Source organism: Mustela nigripes, chromosome 16 (genome assembly GCF_022355385.1).
Source record: "Mustela nigripes isolate SB6536 chromosome 16, MUSNIG.SB6536, whole genome shotgun sequence".
Classification (NCBI taxonomy): Eukaryota; Metazoa; Chordata; class Mammalia; order Carnivora; family Mustelidae; genus Mustela; species Mustela nigripes.
In genome coordinates this window covers 37,136,332-37,158,618 of record NC_081572.1, presented here as the reverse complement: position 1 = coordinate 37,158,618, position 22,287 = coordinate 37,136,332, and the positions used below count along the sequence as shown (strand labels likewise).

The 22,287-nt window shown below is 39.8% G+C and overlaps 1 protein-coding gene across 2 annotated transcripts in view; it reads left to right on the top strand.

The window, feature by feature from the left end:
* AP2B1 (adaptor related protein complex 2 subunit beta 1) overlaps nucleotides 1-22,287 on the top strand; it is a 127,722-nt gene that overhangs the window by 9,055 nt on the left and 96,380 nt on the right. For both annotated transcript variants that reach the window (XM_059380553.1, XM_059380552.1), the window contains exons 3-5: nucleotides 2,333-2,438; nucleotides 8,854-8,989; nucleotides 11,891-12,136. In XM_059380553.1, the coding sequence (XP_059236536.1) occupies nucleotides 2,333-2,438; nucleotides 8,854-8,989; nucleotides 11,891-12,136 (488 nt within the window). The remainder of the gene's footprint in view (nucleotides 1-2,332; nucleotides 2,439-8,853; nucleotides 8,990-11,890; nucleotides 12,137-22,287) is intronic.

Genomic DNA, 22,287 nt, shown 5'->3' with positions numbered 1-22,287 from the left:
CTGTAAAAGTTTAAGACCTACAGATTGCATCACTGGTGGGTAAATACCACATTTTAAAAAATGGATAGACTCTGTTCCTTTTACTTCCTGCAACACCCACCAGAACTGCCACTGGAACATATTCTTTGTTTATGCTAGAATTGGAATAGTTTCAGTTACATCCTGTTTTGATTCTTCAGCTTCTGCTGCTTTTCACAGTGCAGACTTCTGAAACCCTGCTGCTTGTCCTTTACCGTTCCTAGAAGTAAATGATGGGAACCCTAAGAACTGGATTTGGCAGCAGAGGACTTGGTGGAGAGGAGAATGACTCTAAAAGGACCAGCCTTTGGGGCTGTACTATTTTTGCATTTGTTGATTAAAATAAAACCGATTTTTGTAACTTTGTTTGCCTTGCTGGTACTGGATATTGACGTAACAAGCTTTTTTAGTGCTCAGCTTCTGTGTTTCTTACCAGTTTCATCCTTCCCATCCTAAGGCTTTAGCGGATCACGGAGTTTGCTGTCCCCACTGTTTCTATAGTGGTGAATGAGATCTCGTTAAAATGAACATCAAGCACAGTCATATAAACATGGCAGAAAATGAGGCACTATTGTCGAAGAGCTGAAGGCTATAGAGGGAAGGTTGAACTGGGAGTAGCCGACTGCTTTTTCACAGACACAGTGGTGTCTTTTGTTTTTTCTTTTAAAACCAGTTGAGGTTTATTACCATGACAGCCCTGGCATTTCTCTGTGCAGAACCTGAGCACTCCTTCAAGATTGTGCCTTTAAAAATGACTCTGGTGGGGCGCCTGGGTGGCTCAGTGGCTTAAAGCCTCTGCCTTAGGCTCTAGTCGTGATCCCATGGTCCTGGGATCGAGCCCCGCATCTGGCTCCCTGCTCAGCAGGGAGCCTGCTTCCTCCTTTCTCTCTGCCTACTTGTGATCTCTGTCTGTCAAATAAATAAATAAAATCTTAAAAAAAAAAAAAGTCTGGTTTGTACAATTTTTTTTTTTTTTTTTAAGATTTTATTTATTTATTTGACAGAGATCATAAATAGAGAGGCAGGCAGAGAGAGAGGGGAAGGCAGGCTCCCCTCTGAGCAGAGAGCCTGATGCGGGGCTTGATCCCAGGACCCTGGGACCATGACCTGAGCTGAAGGCAGAGGCTTAACCCACTGAGCCACCCAGGTGTCCCTCCCTGTACCATTCTTGAAGCTTCAATTTTTTTTTTTAAAGATTTTATTTATTTATTAGAGATCACAAGCAGGCAGAGAGAGAGAAAGGCAAGCAGGCTCCCTGCTGAGCAAAGAGCCCAATGTGGGGCTCGATCCCAGGACCCTGGGATCATGACCTGAGCCGAAGGCAGAGGCTTTAAGCCACAGAGCCACCCAGGCGCCCCTCCCTGTACCATTCTTGAAGCTTCAATTTTATTATTTCCATCAGACCAGTTGGATAGGATGGGACCTTGAAGCCTTAAAGTGCTAATTAGAGCAGGGATTCTCAGCCCTGGTTGTGCATTAGAATCACATGGAGGAACTTTAAAAAATATGAACGGGGCACCGGGGTGGCTCAGTTGTTAAGCATCTGCCTTTGGCTCAGGTAATGATCCCAGAGTCCTGTGATCAAGCCTTGTGTCGGGCTTCCTGCTCTGCAGGGAGTCTGCTTTTCCCTTACCCACTCTCCCTGCTTGTGTTCCCTCTCTTACTGTGTCTCTCTCTGTCAAATAAATAAATAAGATCTTAAAAAAAAAAAAAAATGAATGTGAGAGCTCTTCTTGACATGCTGATAGAACCTGAGCATTGTTATTCTCTAAATACCTCCCAGGTAATATTTAGTTGGAAACCTCTGGATTCAGCAGTCAGGAGGCACAGTTCTAAGAGCAGCTCTGTCACTAACTCACTCTGTGATCTTTGAACCTCAGTACTTTATCGGTGGGTGAATGAGCAGATATCTGGAATCTCTTTGGTTTGAAAACAGATTTGTGAACCCGTTTCGTGCCTACATTTCTTTTTTCCTTGGGACCTTGAAATTCTGATGGAAGATCTTCGTCAATCAGATGCTGTTCTCTCCCTATCGTAGTAGGATATCATGAGATTTGTTTTTTCCCCACCCATATACTTCCCAAGATCTGGATTTTACGTTCTTCTCTGGCCATAATCTCAAAGATGGTATGGTTGTCAGTGGGTCAATTAATAGTCTGTGGACTTGAATTGTACCTATCCTATAGTTTTTAAATTCTTCTTCTTCAATTGCTACCCTGCCTCTGGTCAGTGGTCATGTTATGTATTAGAGTGTAGTGTTTCGGTCTAGTTTTCTGGTCCTGAGATCTCACCAGTTTGCTCTCTTCTTTTGTAGGAGAAATCTTTGAATTAAAGGCTGAACTCAATAATGAAAAGAAAGAAAAGAGGAAGGAGGCTGTGAAGAAAGTGATTGCTGCCATGACTGTGGGAAAGGACGTTAGGTAAGGGTAATCACTCCTGCTGTTGGTCACTTTACACCCATACCCTATTTTATGGCTTCTACTGCTTTTTGTTTAACTGTTGTAATCATAGAATCTATAAAAATGGGTTTGTCCCACTGAAAGATCATGAGGAAGTGTTTGCTTTTACATTAACTTTGTGACAAGTTTTTTTGAAGAATGAAACCAGTTTGATTTTGTTGCATTGAGATCTAACCTAAAACCTCCTGAGAGCTGGCACAGTTACACGTCTTCTGTTGAAGTAGTTCTAGAGAAGATGCTAAAAGTGTACTGAGAAGCAGAAGCTCATACGTTCTTTAATTGGCTCAAGCTAGTGTCCTTAACTCTACAACTGTAGATTCAGTTGCTGAATTAAAGATGAAAATCAATGTTAACAAAGCCCATTTTGTCTTTTTTTTTTCCCCCCTGTAATTCAGCCAGACCATTTGGAAATAGGTACAGATTATTCACAGGCCCCTGAGGATTCACAAGATCCTTTTCTGGGGATTTGTGAGGTCAAAGCTGTCTTTTTTTTTTTTTTTTTTAAGATTTTTTTTTTTTTTTTTTGACAGAGAGAAATCACAAGTAAATGGAGAGGCAGGCAGAGAGAGAGAGGGAAGCAGGCTCCCTGCTGAGCAGAGAGCCCGACGCGGGACTCGATCCCAGGACCCTGAGATCATGACCTGAGCCGAAGGCAGCGGCTTAACCCACTGAGCCACCCAGGCGCCCCAAAGCTGTCTTTATAATAATACTTGGGTATTTTTTGCCTTTTTTACTGTGCTGACATTTGCACTACAGGTACCTTAGTGTGAATCAAGTTAGCAGTGCCAAACTGTGACAGTAGTCATTGTATTCGTCACCACTATATACTTGGAGGGGAAATAGGCAGTTATACTTATGACTGTTTTTCGTGAAGCATTAAAAATTTATTTTTTAAGGGGCACCTGGGTGGCTCAGTGGGTTAAAGCCTCTGCCTTCGGCTCAGGTCATGATCCCAGGGTCCTGGGATCAAGCCCCACGTCGGGCTCTCTGCTCAGCAGGGAGCCTGCTTCCTCCTCTCTCTGCCTGCTTCTCTGCCTACTTGTGATCTCCGTCTGTCAAATAAATAAATAAAATCTTTAAAAAAAATTTATTTTATTAAGCTTTGAATCTTGACTATAGGTCATTTTAATATTCCACGTGATAAAGCAGGAATTATGCATAAAGCACTTCTGCTGCATAGCAAAGTGATGGTTGACTTGCAAAATTGTTTGAATTGGGAACCCCATTTTTTAGTGAAAAAATGATTGATAGGTTATAGTTAATCAGGCTTCAGTATTTGGGAGACATTTTATCAAAAATGAACAAAGTGAACCTGTCACTTCTAGAGAAAAAATTTGACATTGGATACATTTTGAGCTTTAAAGTAAAAATTAGATTGTTGGAAAACTTGTATCTCACAACATGAGCTTGACAGCTTCCCAATACTTACAGACTTTTCTAATGAGCTTGGTAATGAAATTAGTGAATGTATTATTTACATTCAAATTTATGTGGTGAAATTTGTCTCATTGGGAAGATCTGCATAACTCAGCCAGTATTTCCGAAATGACCACTGCATGTATCACTAAACTATGTGTGGGTAAAAGATCCAGTCAAAATAATTGATAAATGAATGCATTTTAATGCAATTAAATATTAAAAGCTCGATATGGTTTCAGATTCCTCATTGCAACTAACCTTTTTAAAAAAGATTTATTTATTTATTTTAGAGATAGGGAAAGATCATGCACACGCAAGTGGGAAAGGGGCAGTGGGAGAGAGAGAGAGAATCTTAGGCAGACTCCCTGCTGAGCCCAGAGCCTGATGAGGGTCTGGATTCTATGACCCCTAAGATCATAGAACTGAGCTGAAACCAAAAGTCAGACACTTAACCCACTGAGCCATCTAGGTGTCCCTCCAACTAACTCTTAGAGAACTATCATTTGCAGACTGAAAAAAGAAAAAAATATAGCATTTGTCTAGCTTTTCAGTGAATCAAAGTATATCCAGTTAATCTGATAAAGCTGTTAAATTACTGCTCCCTTTTCCACCAACATATGTGTATCATTTTTTTTTTAGTCCAAACAGTATTCTACAACAGGTTGAATGTAGGAACGAATATGAGATCCAGCTGTCTTTTCTTTTCTTTTTAAGATTTTTATTATTTATTTATTTATTTGACAGACAGCGATCACAGGCAGGCAGAGACACAGGCAGAGAGGGGGAAGCAGGCTTCCTACTGAGCAGAGAGCCCGATGTGGTGCTTGATCCCAGATAGCTGTCTTTTCTTAAACCAGACATTAAAGAGATTTGCAAAAATATAGAACACTGTCATCTTAATTTTTAAAAAATACAAAATTTTTACTTTAAAATATTTGTTAATATGAAATACATTTATTATTTTAAATGGATCAGTGTTTTTTAAAGTATTTCTGTTTTAATTCCTGATAGCATAAAATATCAGTAGGTATAACCCACAGGAGCAAAAACTCTCTGGGGATCTCAAGAATTTTTAGTGTAAAGGGTTTCCTGAGACCTGGAGGGTGAGAGCAGTTCCCCCAACCAGACCAGGGGCCCAGGTGGAAACGGTGGCAATTAATGACTCAGATATTGGAGTTTAGTTTGTTAGCATTTGGTTCTTTTTTTTTTTTTTTTAAGATTTTATTTATTTATTTGATAGAGGTCACTAGTAGGCAGAGAAGCAGGCAGGTGGGGGTGGGGGAGCAGACTCCCCGCTGAGCAGAGAGTCCAATGCAGGGCCTGATCCCAGGACCCTGAGATCATGACTGAGCTGAAGGCAGAGGCTCAAATCAGTTTTAAATGTTCATTTGAAAACCATTTTTAGCTTACAGCTCATACAAAAGTAGTGGTGGGCTGTATTTTGTGCACAGGCTATGGTTTTCCTGTCCAGGATCGATCTAGTCACTGATGGGCTATTTTTGCCAAGTATTAAATCTAGATTGAGAGCATCGGTACTGATGAACTGGTAAAAGTCAACATAACTGGTAAACTGGTAAAAGTCATTTGTGTTCTCACCAAGGTTATTCATGTATCCTACAAAAGTGAAACCTCTTTGAGTTTCCTTTTGTATGCTTGGTAAACACTACTTGTTAATCTGTTAATTGCTAATAATTTGTGCTTATGCTATTCCACGTGTCATAATTTAAAAAGGGTAATAGATGTCTCAGCCTTAGTTGAAGAGACCCAAAATTTGAAAAATTAGGGAATAATAACATAATAGTTTTGTAATAGGTACCAGAGTATGTATATTAAAGACAGTAAGAGTTCTTCGAAAGAGAGATCCATGTAAATAGGAACAGTTGAAGAACGCTTCTTGGAGGAGATGGAATTTGTACTGTGCCTAGATAGCTCAAAGATGCAGAATAATAGAGATTAGGTATTCTTAGGTTATCATATTTCAGTCTCCCCTGCAAGTAATTTCAAGTTCAGTGCTGTCTGATAGAAATACAATATGGGGCATATATAATTTAAAATTTTCTGATAGCCAAATTAAAAAAGTAAAATTAATATGAATAATATATTTTACTTAACACAGTACATTCAAAGTACCATTTCATCATGAAATCAATATAAAAATTATTAATGAGGCATTTTACATTATGCTTTTCTTTTTTTTTTTTAATTTTATTTATTTATTTGACAAGAGAGCCCACAAGCAGGGGGAGCTACAAAGAGAGGGGAAGCAGGGACCCTGGGCTCAATCCCAGGACCCTGAAATCATGACCTGAGCTGACGGCAGATGCTCAGCTGACTGAGGCACCCAGGTGCCCCACATTATATTTTTCATACTAAGTCTGAAGATCCAATGTGTTTTTGTTGTTTTTCTTTAAGATTTTATTTATTTATTTGACAGAGCACAAGTAGGCAGAGCAGCAGGCAGATGCAGGCTCTCTGCAGAGCAGGCAGCCCGTTGCGGGGCTCTATCTCTGGACCCTGGGATCATGACCTGAGCCAAAGGCCAATGTCCAACTGACTGGGCCGCCCAGGCGTTCCCAATATGTGTCTTACATACATACATCAGATCTTAGTTCAGACCAGCCACATTGCCAGTGAGTAACTACATATGACTAGTGGCTACCATACTGGAAAGTTCAGGTTTCTAGCTTTATAAGTTGGTACTTAACGGTTTTTACCTTTAAATTTTATTTATTTATTTGAGACGGAAGATGGAGGGTCAGAGGGAGAAGCAGACTCCCTGCCAAGCAGGAAGCCTGATGTGGGATTCGATCCCAGGACTCCAGGATCATGACCTGAGCAGAAGGCAGTCACTTAACCAACTGAGCCACCTAAATGCCTGGTTTTTACCTTTAGAACTTATTCTTGATAGAGATCTTCTTGATCTTATGTAGGTTGTTGGAATTAAATTACTCAGGATCTTAAATTTACTGTTGGTTAATATGTCACATTTTTTTTAGCAGTTTTACAGTTGTTTTGTCCATGAGTTATTCTAGGAAATGGAAAGAACATTAATTTTGGGAGAGTATTAATTAGTGTTTATTGATTATCTACATGTACATGAAACTACACTAGGTATGTACATTTAGGTTAAATGATTTTCAGGAGACTGTTTCATTGGAGAGAAGGTAGATGCTTTGACTTTGCAACCCATCTTCCTTTTTGTAAATAACTTTGTGTTTATTGTGTCTGTACAGGAGTTGTACTGTGTGACTAGTTATTTCAGTCATTCTCTGTCCTGTAGAAATATTCTGACATTTTTCTGTACTTGTAAGATGTTAAGAAGTATTTAAAATTAAGGGGCGCCTGGGTGGCACAGTCAGTTAAGCATCTGACTTTTGGTTTCAGCTCAGGTCATGATCTCAGGGTTGTGAGATCGAGCCCTATATAGGGCTTTGCACTCAGCATGGAGTCTGCTTGGGATTCTCTCTCCTTCTGTCTCTGCTCCTCCCACTCATGTTCTCGCTCTCAAATAAATTTTTTAAAAAGGCATTTAAAATTTATATAGTACTTTGATAAAGCCTTGGGGGAAGGTTAATTACCACACTCTCATAAAATACAGTTAATCTGTACTTTAAAAATACAGCTTATACTTTAAAATCAAATATGCTACCCTTCCAAACTAGTGGTTTGGGAGCCATTCCAAACTAAAGCTACTCTCCTTTGGCTTTATAAGAGAGTAGTAAATCATGCAATGACTTGAATTTGGGAAAAGTGTAAACTCTTTTCTATTTGAGGACACTCAGATTTTCATTTGTCTGAGTTTGTAACGTTAAGAGTAAAGAAATTTTTAAAAAAGAATAAAGAATGAAATTCTAGAAAGGAATCAGGACTTCTTAGAAAAATGACTGGTTTCAGTTGTGAGTTTAGAAATGTACCAAGTAATCCCAGGTAGAGCATTGTGTCCTACCAGAAAGTGAGGAAACTGGTGAAAATGTAGGACTGCATCACAGGGACTCAGAAGATAGCTGAGTAAAAGTCCCCACTGACCAAGGATAGAAGAATATGAACATTAAAAGTATAGCAACCATAGTGCTTTTTTTTTAATTTTTAATTTTTTATAAACATATATTTTTATCCCCAGGGGTACAGGTCTGTGAATCACCAGGTTTACACACTTCACAGCACTCACCAAAGCACATACCCTCCCCAATGTCCATAATCCCACCCCCTTCTCCCAACCTCCCTCCCCCCAGCAACCCTCAGTTTGTTTTGTGAGATTAAGAGTCACTTATGGTTTGTCTCAACCATAGTGCTTTGAACCTGCAATAAATTGATATATAGAATTACTTTTAATTTTTTTGTGTGATAAAGATTGTGGCTTTTTAAAACAAAATCCCTAAAGATGTGCCCTAAAATATGTATGAAATTATATAATGTTTAAGATTTAGCTAAGAATAATCCAGAGTAGCAGCTCTGGGTGGCTCAGTCAAGTTAAGTGTCCAGTCTTGATCTTAGCTCAGGTTGATCTCAGGGTTGTAAGTTCAAGCCCCATGTTGGGCTCCATGAAGGGTGTAGAGCCTACTTTAAAAAAAAAAAAAAAAAATCCAGAGCAATTAGTTGGAATAGGGGTGGGGGAAGGGAGAATGGATTGAGGATATGTATGAAACAAAATTGGATGTGTATTAATACTTCTTTGCAGCTGCGTGATGGATATATTTGTTATGCTGCTTTGTCTACTTTTGTATGTTAGAAAATTTTCATAATGAAAAGTTTCTTAAATCTATTTTTAGAGACCTTCTTGGGACCAGGACTATAGTTTCTTTAGAAATTCATTTCAGTCTTAGTTGTTACCACAGTGGGGATGTATTTCCTTGCGTCAGATCACTTGGGTAAATAAGGCCATTTCTTCATGTTCCATCCAGTAGCTTGGCACTAGCACTTATTCATTTTCCTTTTCTCTTTTCTCCTGTCTTCTCAGTTCTCTGTTTCCAGATGTAGTGAACTGTATGCAAACTGACAACCTGGAATTAAAGAAACTTGTTTATCTCTATTTGATGAATTACGCCAAGAGTCAGCCAGACATGGCCATCATGGCTGTCAACAGCTTTGTGAAGGTAACGTTTCCCCCCCTTCCCAGGAACCAGTCTCATCTACCTCAAGTAACCTTTTCAGAAGTGTTTCTTGATATAATTAATGTCTGCATTGCAAATAAGCCACCTCTGTTCCAAAAGAGGACCTCTAGAGAAGTACTGGCAGTGACTAGGAGTGTTCATGTTTTTAAGCATTCTTTATGCCAGCATTCGTCATCCAGTTCAAACCATATGGAGAGCCTTCTGTTAGCTGGTCTTGGTGCATCCTTGCCAGATGGGAGAAGAAAGCCAGGTGAAGAAACCTCAGTGTTTTACCTTGCCAGGCTCACAAAGGTTAGGAGTATCATTGCAGTTTCAGTAACCTGGGCTTTATCTGTTTTATGTTTGGAGAAATTATGCTTATGGGTCAGAAGTAGTGGAAACTGCAGGAGTGACTACTTCTGTTTTGTTTTACTTAATAGTTCTTAACACTCAGTTTTTTTTTTTTTTTTTTTATGAAAACTTCCAAACATATTCAAGTAGAGGAAATAGTATTATAAATTCCTAAATCCCCATCTTGTAGTTTCAGTAGTTACCAACCCAAGACCGGTCTTATTTAATGTACTCTCCCCATACATGCTCTCCTAACTCCCATTCCTTCTCTTACTGGATAATTTTAAAGCAAATCCCAAACATCATAAAGATGAAAAATCATTTCATCCTTATATTTGTGAGAGTAAGATCTCTTTTTAAAGATTTATTTATTTGAGAGAGAGAGTGTGTAAGCGCAGATGTGGCAGGGTGGGGGAACAGAGTCTTAGGCATACTCCGCACTGAGCTTGGAGCCAGACTTAGGGCTTGATTTCACAACCCTGAGATGATGACCTGAGCTGAAACCAAGAGTCCAGTGCACAACTGATGGCACCACCTAGGCACCCCAAGATCTCTTTTTAAAGCATAACTACAATACTATTGTCACATCCTAAAAAGAATTGACCATTAAAAAATTTCTTATTATTGAATATGCAGTCAGATTTTTCCTGTCATTAGATTTGATGGACATAATAATGAGGTGGTTCCTATTAATATATGTCTTTTTTTTAAACTAGTGTTTTTTTCTCTGTTGGAAATTTAGTCTCCATTAAAAAAACCAAAAATATCAGAGTAGCTGGGTGGCTCAGTGGGTTAAGCCTCTGCCTTCGGCTCAGGTCATGATCCCAGAGTCCGGGGATCGAGCCCCACATCGGGCTCTCTGTTCAGCGGGGAGCCTGCTTCCTCCTCTCTCTCTCTCTCTTTGCCTGCCTCTCTGCCTACTTGTGATCTCTGTCTGTCAAATAAATAAATAAAATCTTTAAAAACAAACAAACATAACCAGCATTTCTAAAATTAGCTTCTATTAGACTGTTTTGAAAAATATACAATATGCTTTCTTCTCATGGAATTTTTGTTCTTTTCCTGTGTTTAGCTATGTAGTACAGAATCAGAGAACACAACATTTTCATTCTTTCCGTCTGGTGGTTCATAGATGGACTACATCATTGGGAAGATAATTTAGTTTACATTTTTTGGAAGTTAGCATATACATAGGTTTATAATGTTTAAAGAAATTTTTTAATGTAAGGCAGTTTGAGGAGCATTCTCTTTGTACTATATTTGGAAGCATTTGCTAATAAAGGAGAACGTTCAGGCACATGGCTGGCTTAGTTGGTAGAGCATGTGACTCTTGATTTTGGGGTCATGAATTCTAGCCCCGTGTTGGGTGTGGAGATTATTTTAAAATAAATAAATAGGGGCACCTGGGTGGCTCAGTAGGTTGAAGCCTCTGCCTTCGGCTCAGGTCATGGTCTCAGGGTCCTGGGATTGAGCCCCGCATCGGACTCTCTGCTCAGCGAGGAACCTGCTTCCTCCTCTTTGCCTGCCTCTCTGACTACTTGTAATCTCTTCTATCAAATAAATAAATAAAATCTCTTAAATAAATAAATAAACTGCTCATTTTTAAAAAAAGGAGAAGGTACTTCAGAGGGCCTTTTCTGCTACTTAACTCCAGACACTTAGGTCAGCCCTAAATCAGTTTCTGTTTTCCTTTGCTTTCTTGGCTGTAGGCCCCACAAAGTTCAGCCCTCTTTTCTCTCTGCTTGATATTTATAGACTGACTCTGGGATGGGACACATCTTTCCATTTCCCCTTTTCTTTTTTCTGTTGTTAAGGCATGTCCACTAATGGCCATGGCAATGATAATACCAGGTCACTAAGCTTCCACCTACTCCTTGATTGAATCCCACTGTGCATTTCTTCATTGTGTTTTGTAAAACAGTTAAATAAATTCCTAACCTAAGCTCTCTCTCTCTTTTTTTTATTAAAGATTTTATTTAGGGGCACCTGGGTGGCTCAGTGGGTTAAAGCCTCTGCCTTCAGCTCAGGTCATGATCCCAGGGTCCTGGGATTGAGCCCTGCATCCGGCTCTCTGCTCAGCAGGGAGCCTGCTTCTCCCCCCCCCCCCCGCCTGCTGCTCTGCCTACTTGTGATCTCTGTAAATAAATAAATAAATAAATAAATAAAAGATTTTATTTATTTGAGAAAGAGGATGAGAAAGAGAGAGCATGAGAGGAGAGAGGTCAGAGGGACAAACAGACTCCTTGCTGAGCAGGGAGCCCTACGCAGGACTTGATCTTGGGGCTCCAGGATCATGACCTGAGTCAAAGGCAGTTGCTTAACCAACTGAGCCACCCAGGTACCCTAACCTAAGCTCTTAAATAGGCAACTAAGATTTGTACTTAGGAAACAAAAGCATAGGAGATCAGTGTTATGATACAGAATATAACTGGAAGCTTACATTAAGGAAGTGTTCTTTTGTGGCTTATAGAAACAAGACTGTTTTCCTTTAGTCACCGTGTACACCTGTAGTTGTCAATGATTGTTTTTCTTTCTTTCTTTCTTTTTTAAAAGGACTGTGAAGATCCCAATCCTCTAATTCGGGCCTTAGCAGTCAGGACCATGGGGTGCATCCGGGTGGACAAGATTACAGAATATCTCTGTGAGCCTCTCCGCAAGTGCTTGAAGGATGAAGATCCCTATGTTCGGAAAACAGCAGCGGTCTGTGTGGCAAAACTCCATGATATCAATGCCCAAATGGTGGAAGATCAGGGATTTCTGGATTCTCTGCGGGATCTCATAGCAGATTCAAATCCAATGGTAATAAGCTTCTGCTTTTATAAAGAGAGCAGTACTTAGAATAGGTTCCTTTAAAAAGCCTGTTTAAAACAAATCTTTGGGGCATTGAAAAAGGTTAGCTATGAGAAACATGAATTCTCTGTGTCCCTCAAGATTATGTAGGTGTTTTCTGAAATGAAAACCAAGTACTAAAATACAAGGGTCTTTTTTTTTTTTTTTTAAAGATTTTATTTATTTATTTGACAGATCACAAGTAGGCAGAGAGGCAGGCAGAGAGAGAGGAGGAAGCAGGCTCCCCGCTGAGCAGAGAGCCTGATGCGGGGCTGGATCCCAAGACCCTGAGATCATGACCTGAGCCGAAGGCAGAGGCTTTATTTAACCCATTGAACCACCCAGGCGCCGCAAATACAAGGGTCTTAAAGCAAATCTTTGTATCATATCTACCCCTGTATTTCCTCAAAAACTGGTTCTTTCATCGTTTTTCAAGAGGGTTTTACCTTAAATTTATGTCAGTTTTAAAGGATTATTTCTTCTGATGTTTTTGGTCTTCTCTGGTAGTGTAGAAATAGAAACAAAGTTATATTTATTGCTTGATTATTGTAATGCAATCTTCTACAGGAAAATTCTAGGACAAAATTCTTTCTCTCAGCTTATGTTCTAAATATTTGGCAGCTAGAACATAATACTTTAAAGTTTAGGGACCTTTTATTTCTCTTACTAATTTTTTTAACTTTGTCCTTATAATGAAAGGGAGAAAGTCCCAAGTTGTATGTTGACTACTAGTAACTGGAGCTCATTCAAATGGAATGATTGATCACTAGGTACCATTATTGAGAAGGCAGAGGAATATGGCCATTTTTTTCCCCTTTTTGCCCAATGCAGTATTTACTTGGAGGTGAATAACTTTGAGTTAATTAGTAGATCACCTCTGAACACTTTCTTTGTGAACTTTTTGAAATAGAGTTGGAATTTGCCCTTGAAATAGACATTGTCTCTCACTTCTGAATCATGTGCTCAGATCTCTGTTTCGGTATTTCACTTGGGTCATTTTACTCTTTGACTAGCCTTGGCTTCTGTTTATGAGCCTTTAAGTTTAGTGTCAAAGTCAAAGGATGAAGAAAGCCACATTTTTTTTAAGGTATTATGGTACTACCTACCTCAGGAATTATCTAGCTACCTTCTAGGCACAGAAGTTGGTGTGGGTGTGTATGTGCTTAAACCATGACTTCTGAAAGGTATCACCAGCAGTATTAGAAGATTCAGCCTCTCCTTTTTTCCCTCAAGTAGGACCATGTGGCACCTTTTTTTTAAAAATTCTGTAAAGAAAGAAATTTATAAGGCATTAGTGTCTATTTATAGAATGTTTAGCTGGTCCCAAGTTGTGTTTTGGTATTGTTTTTGAGTCACTGTTACCCTGAGCAGCTGTCTTTGAAATTTTCTACTTGAGGACAAATGAGAAGATAAGAGTTTAGGCTCCATGCTTCCAGGTTTCAGGGTTCCAGATGTGCAGGATATTGTGTACTCATATTCAGTGGAGCTTGGAGTGTGGAATGGAGTGAGATGAAAATGAGTTCTAACTCATAGGTAATTCCAGTTTGGGGAGAAAAAAGGCATTTTTATACCAATGTAAATTCTTAAAAATAGAACCTATAAAATTAGATGATGAGGGATAGGGGCTAACTGATGGTTTAGTAAAGAAGTCTTATTTATTTATTTATTTAAAGAATTTATTTATTTATTTGACAGGCAGAGATCACAAACAGGCAGAGGCAGGCAGGGAGAGAGGAAGAGAAGCAGGCTCCCCGCCGAGCAGAGAGCCTGATGCGGAGTTCACGGGGTTCAATCCCAGGATGCTGGGATCATGACCTGAGCCGAAGGCAGAGGCTTTAATCCACTGAGCCAACCAGGCCCCCATTAGTAAAGAGTTTTTTTGTTTTGTTGTTCATTTGTTGTACCCAAGCACTTGGATCTTTATCCAGATTAGTTGAGAGGATGGAATGATCTGGAGCAAGCCTAATTTGACTTATTTTAAGTTTTCATTGTGGAGGAGGAACTGGTTTTTGTCCAGCCCACAATACTCTCAAGTAATACATGTATTTATACATATATTTATTTATTTATACTTTTTATTATGGGAATTTTCAAATACATTCGAAGTTAGGGTGACTAAATGAAAACAATAGATAAATAAAATGAACCCATTTAACATTACCAGATTCAATCATTATCAACACATGCCAGTCTTGTTTTTAGCTATTTTCTCCCACACCATACCCATGTGTACAGAATTTAAACAGGCAACACATCAGGGGGTCTCTTTGAAAACCCCTCCAAATCACTTCCTGATTTGTTGTAGTAAAAACAGGTTAAGAAATTTTAAGAGCATTATAGTTTACTATAATGTTATATTATACTCAGTTATCTTTTTTTTTTCATTTATTTATTTTCAGCATAACAGTATCATTTTTTTTTTTTAAGATTTTATTTATTTATTTGTCATAGAGAGAGAAGCGAGAGCAAGCACAGGCAGACAGAGTGGCAGGCAGAGGCAGAGGGAGAAGCAGGCTCCCTGCCAAGCAAGGAGCCTGATGTAGGACTCAATCCCAGGACGCTGGGATCATGACCTGAGCCGAAGGCAGCTGCTTAACCAACTGAGCCACCCAGGCGTCCCAGTATCATTATTTTTCCACCACACCCAGTGCTCCATGCAATCTGTGCCCTCTATAATACCCACCACCTGGTACCCCGACCTCCCACCCCCCCGCCACTTCAAACCCCTCACATTGTTTTTCAGAGTCCATAGTCTCTCATGACACTTCCAATTTACCTCCCCTTCCAATTTACCCCAAACCCCTTCTCTCTAACTCTCCATGTCCTCCATGCTTTTTGTTATGCTCCACAAATAAGTGAAACCATATGATAATTGACTCTCTCTGCTTGAGTTATTTCACTCAGCATAATCTCTTCCAGTCCCGTCCATGTTGCTATAAAAGTTGGGTATTCATCCTTTCTGATGGAGGCATAATACTCCATAGTGTATATGGACCACATCTTCCTTATCCATTCGTCCGTTGAAGGGCACCTTGGTTCTTTCCACAGTTTGGCGACCGTGGCCATTGCTGCTATAAACATTGGGGTACAGATGGCCCTTTTCACTACATCTGTATCTTTGGGGTAAATACCCAGGAGTGCAATTGCAGGGTCATAGGGAAGTTCTATTTTTAATTTCTTAAGGAATCTCCACACTGTTCTCCAAAGAGGCTGCACCAACTTGCATTCCCACCAACAGTGTAAGAGTGTTCCCCTTTCTCCACATCCCCTCCAACACATGTTGTTTCCTGTCTTGCTAATTTTGGCCATTCTAACTGGTGTAAGGTGATATCTCAATGTAGTTTTAATTTGAATCTCCCTGAGGGCTAGTGATGATGAACATTTTTTCATGTGTCTGATAGCCATTTGTATGTCTTTATTGGAGAAGTGTCTGTCCATATCGTCTGCCCAGTTTTTTATATGATTATCTGTTTTGTGTGTGTTGAGTTTGAGGAGTTCGTTATAGATCCTGGATATCAACCTTTTGTCTGTAGTGTCATTTGCAAATATCTTCTCCCATTCCGTGGGTTGCCTCTTTGTTTTCTTGACTGTTTCCTTGGCTGTGCAGAAGCTTTTGATTTTGATGAAGTCCCAAAAGTTCATCTTCGCTTTTGTTTCCTTTGCCTTTGGAGACATATCTTGAAAGAAGTTGGTGTGGCTGATATCGAAGAGATTACTGCCTATGTTCTCCTCTAGGATTCTGATGGATTCCTGTCTCACATTGAGGTCTTTTATCCATTTTGAGTTTATCTTTGTGTACGGTGTAAGAGAATGGTCGAGTTTCATTCTTCTACATATAGCTGCCCAGTTTTCCCAGCACCATTTATTGAAGAGACTGTCTTTTTTCCACTTATACTCAGTTATCTTTGAGAAAACTTTTAGAGAAAATTTAAGGTTCCTTGGTAGATTTTGAGAAACTGTTTCAGGAATGACTTTTTTTTTTTCTTTTTATTTATTTGTCGGAGACAGAGAGAAAGTGAGCACAAGCAGGGGGAGCAGCAGGTGGAGGGAGAGGGAGAAGCAGACTTCCCACTGAGCTGGGAGCCCAATGTGGGACTCCATCCCAGGACTCTGGGATCACGACCTGAGCTGAAGGCTCATGCTCAACCAGCTGAGCCACCCAGGCATCCCAAGGAATGACTTTTGTTTTGCCGTCTTTATTACCAATTTTCTTAGAGCAGGTATCAGCGTTAATTATCATTGGACCTATTACCCTCTAAATAGAAAATCTTGGGATGCCTGGGTGGCTCAGTTGGTTGGACGACTGCCCTCAGCTCAGGTCATGATCCCGGGGGTCCCGAGATTGAGTCCCGCATCGGGCTCCCAGCTCCACGGGGAGTCTGCTTCTCTCTCTGACCTTCTCCTCAATCATGCTCTCTCTCTCTCACTGTCTCTCTCCTCAAATAAATAAATAAAATCTTTTAAAAATAAATAAATAGAAAATCTTTTTGATTCTTGTCAGATTTCTCGGTAGCAGAACTTTTCCCTGATATGTTCAATTGAGTGCTAGCAAGGCATACAGGCTGCAAAATTTAAGGTGGTGCTCACATTCAGGTGTCAGTCTGTACCCACACAAACCTGAAAGTGAGGTGTGCCATGCTTGCCCTACTCCTATCCCGGCCTTACATTCAGATCATTTTTTGAACTCTTCATGCTCGTTTTAATGAAGAACTGAAAAGCTTGGATTAAGGTAGTCAACAGACATACAGGCCTGTTTTTAATCTTGAACCCATACTTTTCGTCTCAAACTGGATGTCCTGCTTTTTACCTAAAAGTGTTAGAACTAACATTTAGGCCACTGATTTTACTTTTTTGTCAACTGGGTCAAAGACTGTTGATAGGGAGCGGAGGAGTGCATGAATGTAAAGTGTAGCAGCTCAAACACCTAAGAAGTTCCTAAGACTTATGATGACTGTGTCATTAGGAAAAAGGGTATTTAAATTTGATTGCTGGGGGCGCCTGGGTGGCTCAGTGGGTTAAAGCCTCTGCCTTCGGCTCAGGTCATGATCCCAGGGTTCTGGGATCGAGCCCCACATCGGGCTCTCTGCTCAGCGGGGAGCCTGCTTCCTCCTCTCTCTCTGCCTGCCTTTCTGCCTACTTGTGATCTCTGCCTATCAAATAAATAAATAAAATCTTAAAAAAAAAAAAAAATTTGATTGCATTCTATGCCGGTTAAATGCTTTCAGTTATATTACTTAGTTCTCTTATCCTCTTAGTGAAGTAGAGTTTATTCCATATTAGAGATCAAGGTTTTCCTAAAGTCTGACAGCTAGTGGTAACATAGCCAGGATTCTAACCTAGTTCTGGTCCCATTATCGGTCACTGCCTTCATGGATGTACGCATATGATAGAATTTAAGTGTGTATATTCACACATACATATTTAGAACTGTCTTATTTTCTCAAAATGGTAAAAATTTTGAACATATGAAGGCCTTTAATGATCTGTTTTACTGTGGGGATCCTCTCATTGTTCTTACTCTCATGACGGGTAGGAGTCTTACTGCTCCTGAGGAGTAATTTTGTTCCACTTTTTCTGAAGTTGTTCCACATGGTGGCAGCACCGCAACAGCAAATATTAGAATCTCTTGCAAAACGAACGTTTTCAGTGGCTTCTGCCTTAGTCATTTTCTTAGAGCTCACTTCAGAAGGGCATCCTAGATGTAAGAGCACCTGAACACTTGCAGAAGTGACTTTGAAATCTGAGGGAAATATTGATCAAGATCTGAATACTTTGTGACTTTTGTGGATCTCCAGGCTTATTCCTGGGTGTAGTGTACCTTGCAGCAAGTAGGAGAACTTTAATATGTTTTCATTCTCTTTCTGGGGGTAGGGAGGGTGGATCACGCCTCATTTTCCTGCATTTAAGCCATTTTTACCAGTTAGAGCAATCTTTCATAGCAATACTATTTGAAAGAGAAAAGATAAACTTGAAAGTAAAAAAAATTCTTTGTTAAATTCTAGCTCAACTTCCCTGAGTTGTTTCCTCTTCTTTTGAATGAGTGGAACCATTGTAGACTGCTGTCAGGAGTATTTCTTGAGCTCTTGCATAAAAAAGCACATATTCAAGTACTTGGCTTATGGGAACTCACGGGAGTGATTGGTGCTGCTCCTGTAATGATGAAGTAGACGTCAGGCAAAGGTTAACATTGCTACAGTATTAAATTAAAATGTCCTGATTACTTTGATAACTGTGCAAACACATATAGTACAGTCTTTTCTGAGAGATTAGAGCCAAACTTCTTTTCAGATGCGGGTTTTATTATTCTTTATTTTGAAAGTATACCTGTATCCAGAATGAGGAACCACTTTGGAGCTACAGGAAAATAGCTCCCATGATTTCTTCACAGTTGTCAGAATTTTTAAAATTTCCACTAAGTGTATACTTAAAAAAAAAGTGCTTTTGAGCGATAGTAACTCTTCTGTAGCTTTTTGCCCACATATTAGAATTTACCCTCCTTACTATGTTTTTTCCTCCCCTCTGAGGCTTTTATGTATTCTGACTTCCATTAACATGTGCATGCTGGAGTCAGCCACTTCAGAGACTCTCTCAACAGCCCCCACTGAGCAGTGTTTGCTTTTGTTTGTGAACTCTGTTCTCCTGAGTCCTTCCCTTTGACTTAGGGACTTTACCTTTGATCTCTGTCTTCCAAGCCTTCTCAGTTTTGCTTCCATCACTCTGAGAGCTGCCTCCAGGAAGCCCTCTTGCACTGCTCTGAATCTGTCTGCCAAGCTCAAAATACTAAATAAATAAAAAACCTCTTTCTGTTTGCTGAGTGTTCTGGACAAGTAGTATGTTCTCAGAATTGCCTCAGCTTGACCTGCAGTGGCCTTTAGCAAAGGTTCTAGCTAAAACCACCAGCTTCTTTCAATTAGAACTTACTCTAGAAAGTTGTTTTATGAAAAATAACCTCTTCTCAGAAAAACTATATACTTTAACTGTATCCTAGCCAGCTGTTGGTTTGTAAACCTTATGGATGCAGCAGCTTCTTTTTTTTTTTTCTTTCAGTTTCCTCCCTTTTATTTTTTTTTAATTATTTTTATTACCATACAATGTATTATTTGCCCCAGGGATACAGGTCTGTGAATCATCAGGCTACACATTTTTCTGGAAGCTTCTGTGGTGTAATCTCAAACCAGCCCCCTTTAAGTGGAGGGCAGAGAGGGACCAAAGAGAGAGGCAGCCTCCTCCAGGTTGGTAGGTGGCAGTTCTAATAAGCAAAGAGAGCTGACACACAAGGCTTGCCTTTGGGCAGCAGCAAGACAGCATGGATCCTCACACCTGCCTGCCAGATCTTAAACGTTTATAAAGAGGCCTTAACTGGGTTTAGTCACGTATACCATGCAGGTGAAAGACAAGTGGAACCCCCATTCCAAGGATAGATGTAGGATGAGAAGCCTCCAAGGTAGGGGCCGGGATCCAGCTCACAGGTCGGTTGCCAGGCACATGTTTTTGGTAACTGTCCCCAACACCAGCATGTAGAAGCAGCATGTCATGACAGCGGTTCTCAACGGGGAGCGGCTTTGCTCCCCAGGAGACGGTTGACAATATGTGGGAACTTTTGGTTGTTAAACTAATGGGAGAGGTGCTACTGGCATCTAGTAAGTAGAGTCCAGAGATACTTTAAACATCCTATAATGTATAGGACAGCGCCTTATGGCGAACAGTTATCCATCCCCATATCCAGTAGTGCTAAATTGCAAAAATTTGGTTTATGGAGATAGTATATGACCTTCAGGGCCAGAGTGGCTGCTGTTTTGAGTCCTGATATGGCTGCTCACTAAAAACGTTGTCTTGAGCAAGTTGTTTAAAACGAGCTTCAGTTTCATTATCTGTAAAATGAGTGTGATAATGCCTATTTTACTCAATTATTTCGAATAAGAAGAGTAATTTAAAAATTTAATGCCTGATATTTGGTAAGTGCTTAATAAACTGTAGCTACTGAGGAACAGAGCTAACATTGCGTACTTTCTGATCATTGTAGTTTTTATTTAGGCCTTAGAAAGTTGTGTTGTGGCTTGTTGTCAGTCTAAGATGATATATATTGAAAAACTTAAGTCTCTAGGTCATTTTGTGAATGCAAGAATTTTTTTTAAAAAAGATTTTATTTTATTTATTTGACAGACAGAGATCCCCAGTAGGCAGGAAGGTGGGCAGAGATGGACGGAGGGGGGTGGGGAGCAGGCTCCCTGCTGAACAGAGAACTGATACAGGGCTCAATCCCAGGACCCTGGGATCACGACCTGAGCCGAAGGCAGAGGCTTTAACCCACTGAGCCTCCCAGGTGCCCCGTGAATGCAAGGATTTTTATCAGTATAAATGATGTCATTGTGGGCTATGTTAAATTTTCTGTAAAAGATAGATCTAGAAACACATAGAAAAACATAATGACTTCATTTAATTTAATACTTTGTATGATTTCTCTTATCCCTAAATGTATATTAATAAGTGAGAGAGTTTTAAAGTAGAATTTCATACATAAGTGAAATTAGAAATGGATAATGCCCTTCATGCCAGAAGTCCATAAAGGAGTTCTAGAGCTGGTAGAATTTTAGGCATGTGTGAGAGTGTCAGTTTGTGGTAGGCACTTAATAACAGTAATGTGGGAGGTAATATATTCAGTCTGTCTGGGATTTCCCAAGTGAGTAATGTTATATTTGGGACTAAAAGATGATCCACCATTAGTTTCTACAGAGTTGGAGTAAATAGAATCCTTGAGGTCTGCTTTGATATAAAGCTGACTGCCCATCTCTTGAATTTCCCACTGGTTGATCTGAATTCTTTTCCGTCTCTGCTTACTGGAGAAGCAGAGTTTTTGTTTTCCTTTATAATAAACTGGAAATCTTTCTGTGATTTTCATTTCTTTTTAAAAATTCACTATTGGTTTTTATTTTACCAATTATTGCCAACTTACAGGTTTTTTTTTTAATCTCATTTGGGAGGAATATTTCTAGATTTACAGAAAAGTTGCAAAGATAGCACAGAAAGTTCTCATATATTCTTCACTCAATGTCACTTAATGTTAACATCTTATATAACCATGGCACATTTGTCAAAAACTAAGAAATTAGCATGGGTACATTATTATTAACTAAAGTACAGATTTTGTTTGAATTTCACCTGTTTCAACACAAATGTCCTTTTGCTATTCTAAGATTCAGTCCAAAATAGCAAATTGCATTTAATTACTTCTTTTTATAAAGAGTTGACTCACACTGGTATGAAAAGTATCTCAAAAACAAAAAAAGTGGGGGCGCCTGGGTGGCTCAGTGGGTTAAGCCACTGCCTTCAGCTCAGGTCATGATCTCAGGGTCCTGGGATTGAGCCCCACATCGGGCTCTCTGCTCAGCAGGGAGCCTGCTTCCCTTCCTCTCTCTCTGCCTGCCTCTCTGCCTACTTGTGATCTCTCTCTGTCAAATAAATAAATAAAATCTTTAAGAAAAAAAAAAAACTCAAGCTCTGGAGCCAAAACACTTGGGTTTGTGTCCTGGTTCTGGCATTTCTTAGCTCCCTAAACTTCTTATTAAACTTATTAATAAATAATACTTCTATCATAGGATCTTTGTGAACATTGAAGGATAGAGGATTTGCAAAGCACTTAATCATAAACTTGGTATACAGGAAGCCCTTTATAAGTTAACTACCATTTATGGTCTATATTGTATAGTCATTGTGAAGTTGTATATTAATAATTTTAGAAAGGTTAATCTTTCAATTGAAAATTTATTTTAAAAAAATTTAATTTTCGGGGCACCTGGGTGGCTCAGTGTGTTAAAGCCTCTGCCTTCGGCTCAGGTCTTGATCCCAGGGTCCTGGGATTGAGCCCCTCATCAGGCTCTCTGCTCAGCAGGGAGCCTGCTTCCTCCCCTCTCTGCCTGCCTCTCTGTCTACTTGTGATCTCTGTCTGTCAAATGAGTAAATAAAATCTTTTTTTTTTTTTTAAGATTTTATTTAGGGGGCGCCTGGGTGGCTCAGTGTGTTAAAGCCTCGCCTTCGGCTCAGGTCTTGATCCCAGGGTCCTGGGATCGAGCCCCACATCAGGCTCTCTGCTCAGCAGGGAGCCTGCTTCCTCCCCTCTCTGC